Source organism: Clinocottus analis, unplaced genomic scaffold, assembly GCF_023055335.1.
Source record: "Clinocottus analis isolate CAN_PGR_092001 unplaced genomic scaffold, fCliAna1.0.p SCAF_20, whole genome shotgun sequence".
Classification (NCBI taxonomy): Eukaryota; Metazoa; Chordata; class Actinopteri; order Perciformes; family Cottidae; genus Clinocottus; species Clinocottus analis.
In genome coordinates this window covers 12,253,269-12,274,403 of record NW_027175932.1, presented here as the reverse complement: position 1 = coordinate 12,274,403, position 21,135 = coordinate 12,253,269, and the positions used below count along the sequence as shown (strand labels likewise).

Below are 21,135 nucleotides of genomic sequence, written 5' to 3'. Positions count from 1 at the left end.
GCGAACTAAAACACGGACGTGTGTGACTTCCATTCTCGTAGCTGGACCCGACTGTCAGCAATACCAATGGAAAGGTATCACACAGTGAAACCCCTATTTCACAGCAAGTTATGACATTCAAGGGTTTTAAAGCGCACACACACGCACGCACACACACGCACACACACGCACACACACTCTAAACATATTCCCATCATGCCTTGTGATCAAGCCCCTGCGATGAGACTCTTCCTCCTGGCTCAGTCTTCACGTTTGGGAATCCCGATGAACCAGATGGATCCTGGTTTGCGCCGCAGAGCGTGTGTCAGACGTTAGTGCGATGATCTAATGATTGGGATTGATCTAGATTCCCTTTTGTAAATTGGGTCAATCTCATTGAGTCCTGTTGGCCCACATACACGTCGCTTGGGCAACAGATGGCGTCCTGCCACGGCCCGAGTGAGACAGGAACTGATTTGCTCGCCGCGCGCGACCACGATCACAAACATCCCAGACCCTGATCTGAGGACAGCTGTATCGGAAAACCCGGAGGATCCCGCTGGTGTCGGCACACGCCACCTGCTGTCTGTGTTTCCAGATGAAAGGGAAAGCAACGCCAGGTTGATTATTCATGGTAATACGGAAGTGATGAACAACGTTTCATTTGTGTCTTTTTTTAAATTAATACATGATAATGTCCTTACTTAAATTGGCAGTATGGACTGGCCGCCTGCGCTGACGAGGCGGTTGCTGATGAACGTACGGGAGCATCTTTCTTCTTTCATTCCCTGGCCGGCGTCGCGTTGATTGAAGAATCTATTGACATTAGTTGTATGTTGCCATTTATTGTGCAACCACTGAGAAACGACCAGTGTGATGAGTTTGACAGCTGCGTGTGTGAGGCCGTTGTGCGTTGGGGGGGGGAGGTGTGTTGCTCCACTTTCTCCAGTCCCAGGGTGTCGGTCGCCAATGGCGTTGGAGAAAGTTTTCACCCTCGTGTCCGCTCTCGCGCGTCATCTCCCCCGTGTCACCCGGCGGTTTCTGAATGGAGTTGCCGGAGGCTGCGCCTGGTGCATTTCTGCTGCGTTCCTGCTTGTTGCATGTTCTGGGACGTCCTCTGTCCGTAGCGCTTCACGGTGCCCTCGATCCCCTCGATCATACCTGAAATGTTTGTTTTTTACTTTGTATTCGTGACCCCGCCGCTCAGCAACATGACCCAGCAGTGTGATGTGGGTATTATATCCCAAATGTGAACAAATCAGATTGCTTAATTTGGTTTAATAACCATTTGATAAATAGAATTATACCAAGGCCTCGCAGACTTATCTATTACTGTCATGGAGCGTATAATCCGTTTAGTGTTATCAGACATTTTATCATTCCACAATGGATTACAACACATCAACAGATTACAAAAACGTTTTAATCATAATGGACTGTGCTTATGAAAACACAGAGGTTTGAATTCACACCTAAACACACTGGCTTTCAACAGTCAACTCTTTCAGTGTGAATAGTCTGCTGCCATCGTGATACATGGAGAGAAACATACATCACATAGTTTAGTCTCCAGCTGCTAATGGCTGAAAAACTATTCACTTATTATTACCACACAGTGGTCAACAAATGATTGTACAGATATTTACATATGATTATGCATGTGTGTTTGTGTGTGTGTGTGTGTGTGTGTGTGTGTGTGTGTGTGTGTGTGTGTGTGTGTGTAACCTGTCCCTCTGTCTTGCAGCCAGAGAAGCAGGAGGACGGGACAGTGACAGGGAAGGACAGATGGAGACAAAAACTCCTGTCTGCCATGGCTGCAGGAATACCGGTAACCCTTCCTCTCCTCTCACCCTCCTCTTCCTCCCCATTCCCTTTCCCTCTCCTTTCCTCTCCACTCATTCCCTCTCCTGCAGGCTGCTGCCTATCTGTTCTTCTCTTCCTGTCCCAGCCTCTGGCTTCTACAGTCTCAGGTATTTGTTTGTGCAACTTTCTTTGCATTGTTTTCCAGAAAATCTGTTGGTCACAGCTGAGCCGTATAAATCTTTTTAAGTGTCTTTGTGGGACGAAAAGCACGACAGAAGTGTGATTTCAGGGTCCGCTGCCTCGTTGAAGTTGGACATCACAATCCACAGCTTATCCTTCCACTGTGAAAAAGGCGACAATAACAACTGAAGGTTTTCATTCAAAGCAGTCTGCTGGAAGTATTTTGCCTGCTAGCTTCCATATTTCCAGTGACTGATCACTGTTTAGTCAGTAGGTCTTTCACAATGGACCTTACGGTAACGCCACCAGCATTTCATAGCCTCAGATCTCAGTGACGGGCTTTTCATTTATTGAATACAACATCTCAAATTAATCTAGATCTATATATTTGCCAGCATGTGAGGAACAGAGTGTGCCCGCCCTCGGCTGAAGAACTTCTTCTTTCATCCCCGCTGGTAGTTGATGAATCACATACTCGTCTTAAAACACATGGCTTTCATTAAAATCAAACGATAAAGCTGCAGATACTCTTTATCTTTGTTGTTGCCAAGACTTCCTTGAAAAGACCAAACCCGCCAACTTCCTCTGTGCCACAGAGCTCCATTATTGTGCAAACAGTATTTAAAACACATCAACAAGACACACTGCACTGTGTGTTACACACACACACACACACACACACACACACACACACACACACACACACACACTGTACTGAGGTTTATTTTGAGCCTTAAATACTACCTCGTTAGCAAATGCGTATTAGTCCGCAGCTGAAAATAGTCTCCAACAAGTACACAACATATTCCTGTTGTGCAGCTGTTTTCAGAAAATGCAAAGCTTTAAAAAAAACAAACAATGTATTTCTGACCTGCAGTTATAGATTTTCTTTTCTTGTTTAAATATTTCTTTTATTTATAAAGCAGATATTTGGACTCAAAGACAGGTGAACACCATTAACAACAGTGCAGTGGACAGGGAACGGCTGAATTGCACCGGGTTGTCGTCCATCACCGGGAGTTACACCTGTGCCTTTCACTGCCAGTGAAACGTCTGTGCAGCGGCCGCTGTGAAAGGCGCAGATACATTTCCGCACCTGCAACCAATTGTCGTGGAAGTAAATTAAAAAAGACACAATAGAGCACGAGACATGAAAGCAGACAAAGAGAAAGAGACAGCGAGAGAGACGTATGAATAAAAGAGGGACTTGGAGAAGCAGTGGGATGGAGAGAAACAGAGGGAGGGCAGCAGAGTGGGAGTGATGCATGCTGGGCAGGAAGCCAGGGGTAAGATTAGGGAACGTCACTATGGCGACACAGAACTCTCTCACACACACACACACACAAACACACACACACACATTTGTGTTACCTGAGACAGTGGATGTATTGTAGGATTAAATCTAGAGATTATATTTCCAAAGAGAGAGTTTATTTACCTGTTATCACGAGACTGTCTCCGCTCAACGGACCAAACACCTTCTGACGTTCAGCTATCGGATAGACACGCCTTCATTTATTCATTTATTCATGACTGCCACAAACCATAAGACATTCATTCCTCTGGCACTTTGAAAGTGTCTGGATAGAATATGACGGACGTGCAGCTCTTTCTTTCCGTGTTACCTTCTGGTTTATTAATGAAGCGAAGCCTCAGTGACGGACAGTTCTCTGTCAAAACGTCTCCCATCATTTTAAATGGACGAGCTGTCAGGGATAATAATGTGAGAAAAAAGATTTTACATTCATGATCACTTTAAATGTTTTAGCACGGGAAAGCCGACACAAGTACTTACTATTATTAGCATCAGATGTATTTTTGAGTTTTCTACGACATATAATTGGTGCGGAAAATATCTCACAGGCGGTCGCTCACAAGTGGCTAAACGAGACGAAGCGTTATCGCGCCGATGAGTCCGCCCTCGGTCTCAGGCTAACGCTCAAGCTAGTTTTTCACTTCTGCCGATTTTATAATGTCTCAAAAATAATAAAAGCGGCTTTCACGTGCGTAGAAAACATGCAAGTATCTTGAACATTTGTTTGCCACCAAGCGAGTTTTCTGCAAACAACTTCCAGCGTTGGCCTCCAGCAACTCGTCCTCTCAGAACAATCTGAACATTCAGGCTCCCTCATGTGGCTCAAAGGTGTAGATGTAAATTATAAAATGGAATTATGATCATTTCTTTGGCGACCAAAATAAAATCTCCTGCGACCGTCTGTGAGTCCCGACCCAGTCTTCATGCAGCAGATGATGTGTAAGCATAAGAGTAATCCATCTCTTCTATGTATCTCTCTGTAGTAATCTCTTGTCGATGCTGAAACCATAAAGTGCGTAGAAAAATATCTTTAGCATTTCTTTTTTAACTGCATCAAGTTTGCACATATCTTTAAACGTTAAATGCACTGCAGGCTTGTCTATATATTTAAGATATGATAAAGCTGACATATAAAATAATATGCAGATATATGATTTTGTTTTTCTTGCTTCCCAGCTAATTTGATCTGCATGCAAAACCCCTCAAAAGTAGGTTTATTAAAGAGCAACCAGGGCTTGGACACCAGGAGAAAAAGAGACAGAGGAGGAGCGGAGGGAACGAGTGACCTAGAGATATAAAGATTGTCTCGAGATGAAGGCTTCGCTGGTGTTTCCTCAACGGAGGAAGCCAAATATAACACCTGACCCATTTCCTACTATTCACTGTGACCATCACACACACTCACACTCCCAGTCTCAAGGTCTTTTTGTCCCCCAGTAAGTCCTTCCTTAAAAAAAACACTACAAGAAAAGATAGCTACTATTTTGCTTTAAATTAAAGCTTTGGCCCCAATATGTTATATTTAACATTAAACATTAAAAAAAACATTTGACATTTAGTTAAGGAATTATTAAAGAGTCCCGCTCAGGGATTTTTAGAGGGATATTTTGACAGTATGATAAGTATGTAAAGGCATGTTCAATAAAGACACATAGCAGTTTGCTGCAGCAGAATGCCAGATTATTCATAGACAGACACATACAGGACAGACACACACAGGACAGAAACACACAGGACAGAAACACACAGGACAGACACACACAGGACAGAAACACACAGGACAGAAACACACAGGACAGACACACACAGGACAGACACACACAGGACAGAAACACACAGGACAGACACACACAGGACAGACACACACAGGACAGAAACACACAGGACAGACACACACAGGACAGAAACACACACAGGACAGACACACACAGGACAGAAACACACACAGGACAGACACACACAGGACAGAAACACACAGGACAGACACACACTCAATTTCCCGATCTCCCTGGCGGAGATGAAAACAACAGTTGTTTAGCTCAGTCTGTAGAAACTGACAAACAGATTATTTTCCACAGATCTGCTTTGAGGATGACGTCATCTCTTATAGAGCGGCGTCATGGCCAAGATTCAGCCGCATAGATCACAAATCATAAATGATACAAACTCATACCCCGGACAATATTACGATTAAATAATCAATGCGTCCTCGTAAGTGACAAACCATACTGTAAGTTTGAATCATTATCTTTGAAAATGTACTATTTACAGGTTTAACAAAGCAGTGTTAAAGTAAAGAGCGTTGGGTGGATTTTACAGGTCTGTGATGAGCGTACGCGTGCACCGTGCCGGTGTGTCCACTAGGTGGTGGTGTTGCCTGTCGAAGGCGTTTCCATGTACTGGCTGGCTTGAACATCAGTCTGTGGTCTGTGTGAGTGTCCATGTGTAAAACTGCCCATGTAACGTCAGGTGTGTCGTGTATTTATGGGTGACAGCTGTCACAAACCTGAGGAAGGCGGCGGAGCTTTTGTGTTTGCAGAGGTCAAACAGAAGTGAATCCTCTCTTTCCTTTTGACACAAGTCGGTCAGTATCTCCCACTGGCTTTGAATTCAGGGAGCAACAAACACTCGTTGGATGGATAATGAGGGTTGAGTCAGCAGGTCAGAGCGGATCAGCAAGGATTTCTACCTTTGAGTGACTATTCAGAACGTTTAGAAGTGATTCAAGCTCTCACAACATTGTCTTTGGATTTTTCTGCCTTTATTTCCTAAAGACAAAGCACAAAATAACAATACAATGCTTTTGTTGCCACTACTTGGCTTCCTCTACATAGAGGTCAGAGGTCAGCTAGTTGTTAACAGGCTGGTGGGGATCCAGTCTTTCGTGGTGGTGAATGCTTATCCCAACATCCAAGAGAGACTTATGTCACGATAAAGTCCAGTCGTCACAAAGCGAAAAAAACACTACTTTCATTTACTATTCAATTATATTACTCCACATATTCACAAAGATCCACAGCGTCTGTTTTTTTTTAATTTCCATGCTGAAAACCACACAAACCCACATATTAGTGCCCGGAAAAGAAAACGCTTGTCGCAGCTGGTCTCTAAATGTAGGATGCAAACTGTAAAACGGACCATTGTGCTCCTTTTATGTCTCTGTGTCGAGGCGTGGAAGCCCTTCCTGTGGAGGCGGCGGGTAGCAGATGCTGCTCAGCTCTATTCTGCTGTTACAAACCGCTTGAAAAGGAGTGAAAGGAACTGTGACAATGCTTTTCTCGTCATGTGAGAGATAGATTTGCTTTTTTTGAATCAATGCAAATGTGTGTGGGGGGGGATCTTTTTCCTCCTTTCTTCTCTTTTATGACGTCTTTGTGTTCAGCAAAGATTTCCCGAACAAAAGTTACCAAAGCATCGGCCATTCTCTGAGTGACTCCCAACGTTTCCCTCTCTTTTCCTCCCATGTTTCCTGTCCATCCCGTCAGGCCGCCATAGAGAAGTTGACCTGGAAAGACCGTCTTCCTGGATACCTCATCAACGTTTCCTCTATCCTCTTCATGGTTAGTACATAAAAGCCTCATGCTCTCTGTGGATCATGCACGTTCTCAGTATATGAGTATGGAAGTTATTTAAAAGGAAGGATAAAGACACAGTTAATGTACATAAATGAGAACATGACTGACCTGCATCGATGTGGTCTTTGAAATATGAAAAGACTTATTTACTTCCTTGTATTTCTTCCTTTCTGCTCCCAGTTTGCTTTGACGTTTTCAGCTGTTTTCGGCGTCATCGTCTACCGCATCACCGTGTCGGCCCTGATGGCGATGAGCCCCGACCCGGAAACCAAGTCCAATGTTCGGGTGACGGTGACGGCCACCGCGGTCATCATCAACCTGGTGGTCATTCTGATCCTGGATGAAATCTACGGCGCCGTGGCGCTGTGGCTGACCGAGCTAGGTACGGAAATATAAACGCTCCTTTGCTCTTGTAGCGCGCTGACTTGGAGAACCCGATGCCTTCCACATAATAAACGCATGAACAGGCTGAGAAAACAACAAAAGCATTCACGAACAATGCTAAAAAGAGAATTCCTCGCTTGCGTCAACTATTTGAGAGTCTCAATAACTAAAGGAAAAGTTTTAAAACATTTAGAAAAAACATTTGCTTTATGCCGAAAGTTAGATGAGAAGATTGATACAAATCTATTGTCTGTATGTTAAAACTGGCAAGGGTTAGCTTAGCTTAGCACAACGACTGGGAGCAGGGGGAAACCGTTAGCTCTTGTTTGTTCAAAGACAAACATCATATCCTCGTAAAAAAACTTTTCATGATCATATTGTCCTCCATGATGCCATATCTCAGAAACCTTTATAAAAGAACATAATCACATTTTTTTGTCACATAATCGCCATCTGTTTCTGTGTGTGTGTGTGTGCGTGTGTGTGTGTGTGTGTGTGTGTGTGTGTGTGTGTGTGTGTGTGTGTTGGACAGAAAGAGTCTTTCTGCTTCTCGGTGGACAGTTTGATGAAACTTTGATGTTCTCACGCTCCAGTCCTCCCATCAGGCATCCCAGGAGGTTTCAACCATACTTACATTCATATTCAAAACCTCTGAAATAGAAGGAAATAATGGGACAGAGGCGTGTGAGAAAGAGGGAGAGCGAGTGCACGGTTATGCCATGTGAAAAGTGCTCGTATATTAACCTACTTCCAGCACAGTGATCATGTTATGACTCAAATTGAAGAGTCAGACCGACAGCGTCACCGCTTCAGGCTCCGTGTTCTGCTGCGATGCCCCCTGGACGAAAGACTCACACTGAAGAAGACCTACAACATGACAGCACAAACACAACGACAGCCAGGCCTCAACACACACTCCCTGAATTGAAAATTCGTAGAATGAATATGGCAGCAAACAATTATTTGTAATGTGAAGACACCGTGCCGTCCTTAGAGAGTGAAGCCGCTCTCCCTGTTGTGTGTGTTGTAATGCGAGCTCCTTTGTACGTTGTTTGTGCGGTCTGTCCGCGCCCACGCGGTGGTTAGAGCTGGCCACGCCGCCCCGCGCCGCGGCGCCATTGCTCCGTCAGCACCGTTGCCGCTGTTTGCGCTGTTGCGTGTGCAAACGGGATCCTCTAAAAACCCGACCCTCTCCATGTTATTCATGCCCACACTCACAGCAACATCAACACCGTCAGATGTCTCTTACAGTCCCACTTCTTCGCCTGTCTTCCAGAGATTCCTAAAACAGAAACCAACTTTGAGGAGCGTCTCATCCTGAAAGCCTTCCTGCTCAAGTTCATGAACGCGTACGCACCCATCTTCTACGTGGCCTTCTTCAAGGGGCGGTGAGTAGTGTGTCCTGTTCACGATTCACTTTGTGGATGAATAATCGTGTGAATCCAAGTGGCGCTGCTCAGTCCTAAGCGTGTGTTTTTCGCAGGTTTGCTGGTCGACCTGGAAACTACGTGTACGTCTTCAACGATTACCGGATGGAAGAGGTTCGTTATCCAACTTTGCGTCCGTGTTGCCTTTGATTTGGCTGAATGAGCAGAAGGTAAAGCGAAGATCTGGGTGCGTGTCTCCCTCAGTGTGCTCCAGGAGGCTGCCTCATCGAGCTGTGCATTCAGCTCAGCATCATCATGCTGGGGAAGCAGCTGATCCAGAACAACATCTTTGAGATCGGCATCCCGTAAGTCGACTCCGCTCCTTTTTTTGTTTACTTCCAACTTTTTTACGTGCTCAACTTTACGAAAAGCCAGCTGAATTTCTATATTTCTATGAGTATATCTGATACTTCACAGACACACACACACACAAGCAAACACACACACGCACGCATTGCTCCTTTAAACACTTACAAGGTTCCCTTCTTGTTCTAAAAACATTCCTCCCATGTCTGAGCGGTGGTTCTTCATCTTCAGCTCTTACAAGCAAATCTCAAAAAGGGGTCAGAGGTCAGCTCTGTTCATAACAACTGTCACACAACAGTGGTGCCTTTTTTGGCTCCGGGGCCGCACTGTAACTGTTGCCGTGAGCGCAGCTTGACCTCTGGACCCGCCGGGTGAGCCTCATCAAACACGGCTGCTTTTCTCCGGGCGACGGGCGGCGCAGAGCGTCTGCATTCCATCCACTCATCTGTTTTACATCCATCAACTTAAAAGCCTTCGCACCTGGGAGACCGCCAATAAAAATCGCAGTCTTCAGGCAGTGCATCAGAGGTTATCTCAGGTTTAAACCATTGAACCCTAAACGCTCCTGTCTAAAGACGGAGGAGATGAACCTGTCTATTTAAAAAGAAGAAGAAAAGAAAACATAGTCACCGCCACATCCTCCCTGAGAGGAATCAGGTCAATTGAGAGTTCACAGCAGCTTCAGTCTGAGCAACACAAGGGCTGTTGAAGGGCGCGCTTTTGGTCCTGGACGGTCTCGTTAACGCACTGTGACATATTGAGGTTTGAAACGTGGACGTCAAGGCACGAGGCTTGAGGCAAAGATTCAGCACGATACACATTTTATAATATGTTTTTTTTAAAGACGCTTCTAAAAACTCCAGAAGTCGCCTAACAGTCATCCGTTTTTAGGTTTTCCTCAGTTTCTCAGTAACCCAGTGACCTGTACATACATGGAAACGCTGCCTTCAGGGACGGCCGATAGCACATTCAGCGAACTTCTGACGGTTCTGTTTTGTCCATGAGCAACTGGACTCGCGCTCTCGCCCACAATGTCAGACTGTGTTCGTGGGATGGATGTTGGGAAGTCGTCCTTTGGTGTGTTACGCAGAATGAGAGAAAAAATACATCATTTGGTTCAGTTTAATTAACACTGTGCTGGTTGTCATAATGTATTTCATTAAATTATTAAATACTGAATCAATACTCCTGTTTTCTTAAAGCTGTAGTAAGTGATTCTGACCACTAGAGGGCAGAGAAATACCTGCTCACCCAAACACAGCCCTAAATGCTCTTTAAAAGATTCTGGTGGTTTACCTGGTGAACCGACCGACACATCGAGCAGACGCCGCTTCGCTTCACGTGGACTCATGTTTCTGACCACCTGATGAGCGTAAGTGCAATGTTTGATGCATCAAAACAAATTTAAACGCTGCTTTGAACTGCAGTGAACATGGTAATCATCTGAGCCTCTTCCACAAAACATTTCTGTGTGCAGGTTGAATGAAATCACCTGATGCTTTTATTTTAACTGGTACATTATTGGCACATTTTTGAGCGAGGCCTCGCATTTTTCCACAGGTCACATGACCTGGCAGTAAAACATTGTAGTTCATGCAAAAAGAGAGAAAAGGAAAACATACGTAGGTGTGTGTTTGTCTGTGTGTGTGGCTGTGTGTGTGTGTGTGTGTGTGTGTGTGTGTGTGTGTGTGTGTTTGTCTGTGTGTCTGTGTGTCTGTGTGTGTGTGTGTGTGTGTGTGTGTGGACATGAGTGTCTACATCTACTTTATGTGACTGTTTGTGTGTTTAAAGGAAAGTAAACTTGGATGTGTGTGAGATAATCACATTAATAATGCAGTCAAGCATTTAGCAGCTCTTGTTACAGTTTTTATTAACGCAGTAAACACAGTAGTGTGCATGCACAACAACACTTACGCACACTGGCACACGCAGCAATGTGTTGCCCATTAAACACAGTCGCACATGCACACACACGTACTGTATGTGTGTGTTCTGCGTCACATGCAGGATAAACACAAACACCCAGCTCCAGTGTCTTGTAAAGTAAATTACAGGTAGTTTATTTGTTTGGGAGACACAGATTTTTATAAAATTCTGTCTTCCAGCCGCAGTAAAGATGCATCATTTTATTTAAAAAAAATGCTAAATTCAATGTTAAATTTAATCCAATGCCCCTTGAACAAATAACAGCAACTTTGTTATGATGTAACAATTGAGTGTTGTGAAGCTGCAGTTGTTAATTTTAATAAAACACTTTATCCTGATACTCGTGCATGAGACTGATACTTTATGACCAAATGGAGTTATGCTTCTTCCTCTGAGTGCTCCTCGGGACATTGGCAAGAGAAAGTTTAAATTATGTTTCTTAAAACATTTTCTGAGAAACACGCAACGCGGAGAAGGAATATTTCCTCATATTTAATCAGCGCTGCCTGATTTGACGGGTTGCTCAGAGTTCACGACCTTCAGCAGCAGTGATTGACAGCTGCGTTAGAGACTCCTCGGCTCTTTCCAGGCGCGGTGGAATCTTGAAAATGCTGTTGGGAGTGCAGACAGGAGGCAGAGGAACCAGATTATTTCCCACAGATTATCCTTCTCATGTACTGTGAGGATATAGTAACAGTTTGAGCAACTCTAGCTTCAAAAACAAAGTCTAACTCTGACACGTCCTGGAATAATGTCAAAAAAAGACACGAGTCATTCGATCACTTTCAAACTAAACCCAATCGGTAGGAATCCTGTTCAGTCACTGCTGCATTACATGTTCAAACAATATATATCTTGGTCAGATTAGCTTTATCGCTTTCCTTTCACACTTTTACTCACTAAATGTGAGAAAGGCTTAGCTTTTAAACTTTGTTTCCCCTCCCCCTTCACCTCTCCTCTCCGTCCTGACAGGAAGTTGAAGAAGCTGGCGCGCGCGTTGAAGGATAAAGGACCGGCGGAGAAGGAGCTGGAGGAGGAGAGGCCTCCGCAGCAGTGGAACCTGGACTACGCCCTGGCTCCCTTTGAAGGCCTCACACCTGAATACATGGAGATGAGTGAGTCTACACACACACACACACACACTCAGAATACTAGCTTCAGGGACAAAGTGCAGCCTTAAATGCGTTGGCTCCTGTCCATCCCAGAGAGCGGTTATGTCATCTGTCTGCGAGGACCTTGTCAGGTAAAAACATCCATCAAGACCAGCCGTATGACATCATTATGACAGCCAGTTGTTGAAAGGATCTGTGGAGGACCTTTACCAGAGGACATGAACGATGACTCTCGTCCGTCATAACAAACATTGTATTTTGTCATTTTTAGTTTGGAGGACTTGTTGCATTCGTCCACTCACTCTAACTCACGGTAATTTATCTGCTCTCATGTCAATCACAAACCAAAGCACATAAACACCAGAGATGATCAGTCTCGGCTGTGTATTGAAATCAACACCTTGTATTTTTAGGGCCATCAGGTAATTAGCATGTGTCACATTATTTTGATCGGCTTTCAGCTTCGTTCACCGCCGTCGGGTCGTCTTTGGTTTCGGGCAGAAGGCTTGTATTTGCTTTTTCAGGTGTTTTTCTCGTTACCAAACTGGAAACAGAAGTATACCGTTGTTGTTATTCAGTTTGTCTGAATTTCATCGCAGCTGACACGTGTGCTCACACAGCGCGGGCCTGACAGCGGCTTCGCGGAGAAAGTTCAGGAATGGTTCAGAGGAACGGACTGAGACAACAAAACAAAACAATCTGCCGTTGTGATGTTTTCAGACCGGCAGCCGTAGATGTTCGGGGGCCTGCAGGAGTAAGTGCAGCCATGGAAAACCTCCACATCATTATTACATCAGTGACTTCAGACCCTCTGTAAAGAGCTGACAGCGGCGTGGAGCTACCAGTTTGTCCTCACTGGGTTTGGCACAAATGAACCCTGAGAAGGTTTCTGAGGAGCCCATTGAGTTTCATCCTGACAAAGACTGACGGACAGAAAGAAATACAGTTGTAGTAACAACAAAATGAAATGGATGGGTGGACGGATATTGGGAAATGATTTCATATTGGGTAATTATTAACAACTTTAAAGAGAAGTGCAGTTATGAGCAAAAAAAATAAAAAAAGAGAATAAGACGACATGTTTCTGTAAAGTTAGTCTGCAAAACATCCTCCAGTCCTCTTCCAGGGAGTGCTGTGTATCGATCTAGATTGTTTTGCTGTGAGTTGTCTGGTTTTGGAGATGTAACGCGTCCTGAAAAATCTGTGGATTAAGAGGAAAAATATGCACTTTTCATTTTGGGGTGAGCTGTTCTTTTTAAAGGTTAAATAGTTTAAAGGAGGGGCAGCTATGTGCTAGTAAAAGTTACCTCAGAGGGGAAAGTTACTATATGGAGGCTGTAAAGAGCTACAGGTGTTATTCTGAGGACACACACACACACACACACACATACACACGCACACACACACACAGCTGTTGTTAGGCCTTTTATACGATTACATACAACCAACTGCAGTCAAAACAAACCAACACCTGCTTTGTAAAGACATTTCTTAGGGGAAAGAAATAAGCATAGAACTAAAAGTAGCTCAACTGGATATGTTTCTGCACGGGTCAACCCTGAAGGTTGAAATGTATCTGTGGACATTTAAATGTATTTTGGTAATTGACATCAGCAGAGTCGTCATATGTTTCGCTACGTTTTGTCACAGACTGAAGATGTCAGCAGTAAAAAGAATTAAAGTCTTCTTCCGACATATTTTAGACTTCAATAATGTGGTTTTTCCACAATGAAAGTCAAATTTGACGTCTTCTTAAAATCAACTCGTCCTTCTCGCTCACGGAAAAACTGCAAACATTTGTTTCAAAGTTTAAAGCATAACTTTTAAACCTGAAGCATACTTTCTAATATTTTTGCGTGTGAGTGGTTAATGAGGAATGAGGAGAACGCTGAAACATGCCCGCCAGCCGGGAGTTCAAACGAGGATTCAAGGATCCTTTATTGTCATTGTGCAACAACAGGGTTGCACAACAAAATGCAGTCGTAGCCCATTTCCACAAACAAACAAACAAACATGACGGAGCTCTGCGTTCTGCACGGTGATGGTCAAACATTGAAAGGAAGTAACAATAAGCAGAACATTACTGATTCAAACACTTCCATGTTTCCCATGAAACTTGTCTTCTCTTGAGTTCAATGAAGCGATACTGTGATCACATTAAATACTGGACGGTGAGAAACACTTGAGCCTGTAGTTGGAGTTGGTTGATGCTCTAAATGTGGAAAAGTGCATCAAGCATCAGGAAAAAGAGAAATTCAAAATATTTTTACACATTAAACTACACCAGCATATTATTTCCACAGATTATCTGTCTCATGCACGACCGTAGCTTCAAGTGCATTTCTGATCTTCACAACCTGGATGCTTCAGTGTCCACTATGTGTGATCTAGAGACACAGGAGCAACACAGTCGTCAGCACACTGCTGACATCTGATAGCTGCTTCACGGCTCCCCTGAATACATGAGTTACTTTTATTTCTCTGCAAATAGAATGAAAGCAAAGATGAGCGGTGAATGAGAAAGAAGCAATAATCCAGGTGAAATATCATCCAGGAATGCAGTTGGAGCAGCACCGAATGACGCCGCGCACACACACACACACGGTGAAACGCTGATCATCTTACGTAACTACGGCGTGTGAAAACAACAGGAGCAGTTATCTAGTCCCTCCAAAATTGTTTTATTTATGATTCCAAGTGTGTGTCACGCCTCTTTTACGTCACGGGTGCCTGAAAGGCGAAGGATACACCGGTGTTCCCTCTCGCTCCGCTCCTCTCCTCCAGAGCCTCCCTCCCTCCTAACGACTTACAGGTCGCTGCAGGACGTCGCGAAAAAACACTCAAAGTGTAAACATGCAGCGACAAGCCTGACGTTAGTGATCAGCAACACCTGTCTGTGAAGCGCTGTGAACCGGGGAAACGAGATGTGAGCCTGGATACAAAAACTATAACGACTCACACCGTCTGAAAAGAGGGAAGACGGAGCTGACGGCGCCGCGGGGCCAAGCCAGGAATGTAGGAAACGTCTGAGCACTGCATGCAACACAAAGCTGTGACATGTATGAATGGGTCGCTCTGGGTGCTTTATTATTTGTGTGTGTTCGCCGATCCATATCTGTGGGACCCGGTGTCAAGGCGTGTGTGTGTGTGTGTGCATGCGTGTGTGTGAGTCCTTCCCTGTGTGCGCCCGGGCCTCGAACCCGTCAACCTTCGGCTCGGGTAGATCTGCAAAGGGGTCGTTCTGAGCTCGCCCTCTAGCGCTCGCCCGCTCCGCCGCCGTCTTTTCTTCCCCCGCCGCTCTTTGTCTCGGCGCGGCGTCCCGAGGTGAGGCCGTCAGTCTCCGGCTCGCTGGAGATCCCCGTTCCCACACTGCTTAGGTTCCACTGCTCCGATCAGGAGCGCCGCATCCGCCGAAAGTCAGGCGAACCGCCTCGTCTTTCTCATGTTTCTCCACATTCTTCGGGAGCAGGTGACTGTGGCTCTCAGCATTTCTTGGAGGTTTGTAGCAGCGATTATGTGAACGAGGTTTCAATCTCTGAATCAATGAGGTCAGGGTGTGTTGCCTCGAGTTCTTGAAGAAAACCTGACCATTCAACACTTCTGCGTCAGGCACTCCACTCCTGTTTCACACAGTCGGGCTTTAGTGAAGACGCATGTGTTCGGGAAGCAGTCAGCATCTTTATAAATCAGACTGAGAGCTGAACTTTGACCTTCCTGAAGCCGAAGGAAAGCTGGAGTGGCGAGCCTGGACTCGTGTTGACAGACTGCGATCTACGTTGCCGTTGTCAATGCTCCACACTGACTTGTTCCACGAGGAGGCGCACCAGTGTAAATGGAGAGGCCCAACTTGTCCCAACGCAACACATTCATACTTGTTTTCTTGAATAAATGTTGTGGTCATTAATAAGCAGTTCAAAGAAATAACAATGTGTTAATTTAGTTCACAGAACAAGTCACAAATCAATTAACGCTTCCAGAGAAAAGCATTTATGAAGGAAATTAAAGTTTTATATATATATATATATATATATTAACATCAAATAATATACAGTGCAGCCGAGTCTTATGAGCTGCTCTTTTGAAGGTCCAATGATTATTTAACGTGTTTTAATTCAGACAAACTCTCTGAAGGCTCACTTTTATCTTGTTTTCCTTCACTGATATTAGTTGCAACCGTTAAGTAACATTAATTATTTTGTTGTAAAGAGCTTCGTAACATTGGTTTTGAAAGGTGTAATATGTATAAAGTTATTATTACTACCTGTCTCGCCGCTGCGCTGCACTGCGCTGCAGAGAGGAATAAAAGGACGGAGGTCGTGTTGTTGGCCTCGACGTTCTTTGCTGAGAACATAGGTGCTGTAAATATCAGTGCTCTCTCTCTCTCTCTCTCTCTCTCTCTTTCTCTCTCTCTCTCTCTCTCTCTCTCTCTCTCCCAAAATCTATCTGCACACCGTTGATGAATGCAGTTAAAAGACTGTGGTATCGCTGGATCTCCCAGTTACACAACCTGGAGGCTGGTGTGACGTGTGAAGTGCTGTCGGAACATTCCCGTCAACTGTAGTTTGAATCATCAGTCGCGGATGTTGTGTGTCTGTGTTATCTAATCAGACTGACTTACGTAACACACACACTGCTTGATTGTGAGAAGAAGAAAAAAGCCAAGTCTGAGTTTAGCTGCTGAGCGTTTAACCTTAAAAGGCGTCGTCTGAACCACAGAGGACGTGTGGACAGACAGTGTGACTCCTGGCCAGACAAATGGCTATTCACCAACACGTCAATCTGACGCTTTAAAATGTGTGTTTTTTCTGTTGTGGATTCCTCTTTTCACTTGCCCCCAGAAATGGCTGTGGTTTTTCTTTTTTTAATGCCGGCTCCAGCGTCGTAGAGGCCGCACAAAGATGTGTTTCAAGAGAAACAGGACGGGGATTGTAGCGCAACTCACCATGACATCTGCCATTTTGTAAATAGGGAGAACATTGCATAATTCATTGATTAGTATGTAATATCTCACACTCCAGTGCCTCCCATCACTATTTCAACCATCACGGCCAGAGAACTAGAAATAACCTGAACCCGACCTCCAGTGGATGACCGTCACATCTGGTGTGGACGCCACTGGAGTTCCCTCTGAGGGAGGAAATGTGTTTCTCTCGTCAACAAAATCTTCGTTAATCAGAGTACTGAACAACCTTTTCAGATGCTCAAAGTTCCCCAACAGGGATGTGCTTTGAGTAAAAAGCGGGACAAAGATTAAACTGATATTCAAACGCCGCTCTGCCTGCAAACTCCGCTGCGAGGCAGCCGTAAAAATAGGCAAAGCACTTTGCAGCGCCTGCAGCTGGACCGAAGCAGACGCGGTAGTAGACACCCATGATACAACGATGACGTAAAGTTAAACCTCAAAGCATCTGATTCATTTTCTCCATCATGCTGCAGTCAGCAATTTGAAGACAGTCTTTGTCTCCGCTGCCCGGCGGTAGAAAAGTGTAACTTGGGTTATCTTTATGTAAGAGAATTATGTAAGTCCTCGCAGCGGGGTTTTCCATGAGTGAGGTAGTCGGCCCTGCTCGGGTTGTGTGAGGACTCCAGCTGCGACAGCCGAGGACTGTGCAGCCGCATTCATTTTTGCTACGTACAATTGAATGTCATCAGCGTAATGATGATGTTAAACAACGGGCCTCATTCAAAAAAAGGTCTGCACCAGATTCACGACGTGTTCTTCAACCCGAAAGGTGTTGGTACCTGTGCAATGGAGGTTATGCGTAACATGGCCCTGAATTCAAGCTGCCCAAATCTAATTATGAAAAGGCCTATGAAGCATTTTCCCTCGGGCCAAATGACTCTCTCGCCTCTCCTCTCCAGTCATCCAGTTTGGGTTCGTGTCTCTGTTCGTGGCTTCCTTCCCTCTCGCCCCGCTCTTCGCGCTGCTCAACAACGTCATCGAGATCCGACTGGATGCCAAGAAGTTTGTGACGGAGCTGCGCAGGCCGGTCGCCGTACGCGCCAAAGACATTGGTAAGCTGCTGTGACGCATTTTAAAAAGGAAACCACACGTAACTTGTTCATGGTTACCGTGTGCAACCAGGGCTGAAAACTAAAACATCACACACCGGATGTGTTATAGTTGTGTAGATACTAACTGCCACTACAGCACAGGAGCTGCTCAAAGGGCCAAACGATATTGGATGCATTGCCATGAAACCTTCACTACAAATATTTATGCCCTCCTCAAGATGAAATTCATAGCACCAACATCAAGCAAACATCTGTCTAATAATTTGGTAGTTATGACCAAATTCCTGCAGAGCTGACGATCTTCTCGTCAGCCTCAGATGTACTTCACCTCCCTCTTATCGCTTGAACCATTCTCTCTCTCTCTCTCTCTCTCTCTCTCTCTCTCTCTCTCTCTCTCTCTCTAGGTATATGGTACAACATCCTGAGTGGAATGGGAAAATTCTCAGTCATTATAAATGTAAGTATTAATGCAATGCGCCTGCACCAACCGGCTTGTTGAATTAGTTATGAAGGCAGATAAATGCACAGGAAGTGCATGAAAATAGTCATAGTCTCATGTTGGCGTGTGCGTTGGCCGGACTCCTTAAAGTGCTGATCTGTCGAGGTGAAGGTGTGTTGTGGAGTCAGGAAAGTTCTGCTCGGGATTTGTTCTTGGCCAGTGAATCAAATCCTATTCCGTTTACTTTTAATACTAAAGAGATTTGTGTAGATCAAGAAAAACAAGCAGCGAAGATGTTTTATTTATTCTGGAGCTTATGGGCATTGGACACATATACAAACACTTAAGCTGCCCCAGGAGCTTCAAGGCAGTGGAAAACCGGGAGCGGGATTCCCATTTAGTGCATGTATGTGTGTCCAGCATGTTGTACGTTTAATGCTACTAAATGAATACATCTTTGCCATATCTCGTTCACTGTGCTTTTAAACATGTGAAATGAACAGTTTAACCCCTGCAGCTCTTCCACTCAAAAGTGAAGGAAGATTTTTATAAACCTCTTGTTCCATTTTCATGGTTTTAATACATTTTCATGACCGAAAAATGTTTTGCCGTGTCTCTCTCTTTCTCTCCGGAGGCCTTTGTGATCTCCTTCACATCAGACTTCATCCCCCGGCTCGTCTACCAGTACATGTTCAGTCAGACCGGCACCATGCACGGCTTCATCGACCACACGCTCTCCCACTTCAACGTGTCCAACTTTAAACCCGGCACGGCGCCACACAACTTAGAGCAAGGGGGCATCACCGTCTGCCGGTAAAGACACACACACATGCATGCACATGCACACAGACACACACATGCACACTCGAACGTTATAGATATTGGTCGAACTCTTTCAATTACAGTTTGCTTAACACTTCTGTGACAGGCATTCATAAATACAAATGACACAAAAAGCCCCCTCAAGAAGAATAGCTAGCACGCACTGATTGGTAGAGGTTAAGCCAAATAGTTGACTAATGGACAATTCAACCTCAGAAGCAGGATTCGACTGCCAATCTCACAGTTGAATTGTCGCATTGGCAGAAAGACTTGGTCATGAAATAAAGGATTATTTCATTTTGGCGATATGGGCGTGCTTGGCAATTGGCTCAGAGACGGCTGAACAGCAACGACATCTGCACACACAGAACATTCAAGAAAAGAGTCAGTTCATCTATTTTTTATTGAGGAAATCAGTTGGAGGGATTTTGCCCAAGTGGATGAAACATCACTGTTTTGGCGTAGCTCATAGTTCTGGCTTTATTACATCACACACTCTCGTCTCTGTGTCAACTACAAATAGCTGCCATTATCATGTGTATTTCAAGCCTGGTATCCATTTAATCTAATAGAAGGATGTCTCTGTCTCTTCTTTGGTGATGAAGTCCATCTCCAACTGAGTTTTCTCTTTCTCTTCAAGCCTTCATTCATATCGAGAAACCTTCTGGCAACAACCGACACAACATTTCCACTTTCTTACATTCACACTGGGTGCCATATGGAACAGTCACAGTGCTTTACTGTTCACCAGAAACGCTAAACCAACATCACAATCTTTCTGTTTTTGTGCCAGAGAGCAAAGCAGAAGACTCAGTTGATGTTTCCACAGAGCGTGTCAGAAAGCAGCCGAGGCAGCAGAATTACAAGCGCTCTGGTTTTGCATCCTGACAGAGTACCAAAATACTCAGTGAGCTAAGAGGAACTGAGACGTCAGCGTTTGATACAGCAAACAATATATCATCTGCATAAAGTCCCATATAGTGTTGAATTCAATGAGTTCTATACAGTAGGGCAGATGCTTTTGAAGAGTAATACTTGTTATTGTTGATTGCTTACATGTATACTTTGTAAGAGATGGAATTGAAGCCCTTAATGCACACAGGTAATCTCTTTCTGGATGCCTTCAAGGCCCTCTCTGCGTCTAGTGGGGACATCACACTAGTTTATGCCTGAGATGGTTTGGAGTTGATGATTTTACAGATTTGGAAATACAGTGCACTATTGTGTCGTCTCTGCATTTTCCCTCATGCCAGTGGCAGGCATCTCTTTCATAATAATCAATATAGAGCGCTGTAGAAGAAAAGGTCATGGATGCCGGCGCACACAGACAGAGGTCGGCCCGCTGTTACATAAGACAGCTAATAATTGCAGTGCAAGAATACGGCCTTTGTGCCAACGGAGCGCGGTACGTCACGCAGGAAACACGACAAGGTCCTTGAATGAAGGCGTGAAATTGGCTGGAGAATGTTCCAAGAAGGGTGCGTGTCTGCAGTGCGTGTCTGCAGTGCGTGTCTGCAGTGCGTGTCGTGCTGTATCGTGTACGTGCAGACTGCATTCAGACCGGATTCGCTGCTTCAGGCAACCGATTCAACTCCGTATTTAATCCAAAGTCTGTCAGATGCTCATGACAGTTAATTAATCTTTCTTTTTCTTTCCTTCTTTGTTGTTCGCTCTGTTCATTTATTTTTTTTTACTGTTGTTGTGTTAGTTGTGTGGATGAATTCACGCAGGAGGGAGGGGAAGAAGTAATAAATGCATGTATGGACTATGGAGCGATGAGGGATGCTATTATTGAACAGAAGATAGGGAAAGATGGAGCAATAAACCAGAGCAAGGAAGGGAAGGAGAGAGG

General features: G+C 44.7%; 1 protein-coding gene across 2 annotated transcripts in view; it reads left to right on the top strand.

Moving 5' to 3' along the window:
• Nucleotides 1-21,135, top strand: part of ano2b (anoctamin 2b) — a 57,605-nt gene that overhangs the window by 22,640 nt on the left and 13,830 nt on the right. The window contains exons 15-24 of one of the 2 annotated variants that reach the window (XM_068586377.1): nt 1,724-1,807; nt 6,763-6,837; nt 7,033-7,234; nt 8,513-8,624; nt 8,720-8,777; nt 8,868-8,968; nt 11,868-12,010; nt 17,870-18,022; nt 18,427-18,479; nt 19,096-19,274. In XM_068586377.1, coding sequence (XP_068442478.1) covers nt 1,724-1,807; nt 6,763-6,837; nt 7,033-7,234; nt 8,513-8,624; nt 8,720-8,777; nt 8,868-8,968; nt 11,868-12,010; nt 17,870-18,022; nt 18,427-18,479; nt 19,096-19,274 — 1,160 coding nt within the window. The remainder of the gene's footprint in view (nt 1-1,723; nt 1,808-6,762; nt 6,838-7,032; nt 7,235-8,512; nt 8,625-8,719; nt 8,778-8,867; nt 8,969-11,867; nt 12,011-17,869; nt 18,023-18,426; nt 18,480-19,095; nt 19,275-21,135) is intronic. The other variant, XM_068586378.1, reaches the window with a different exon arrangement.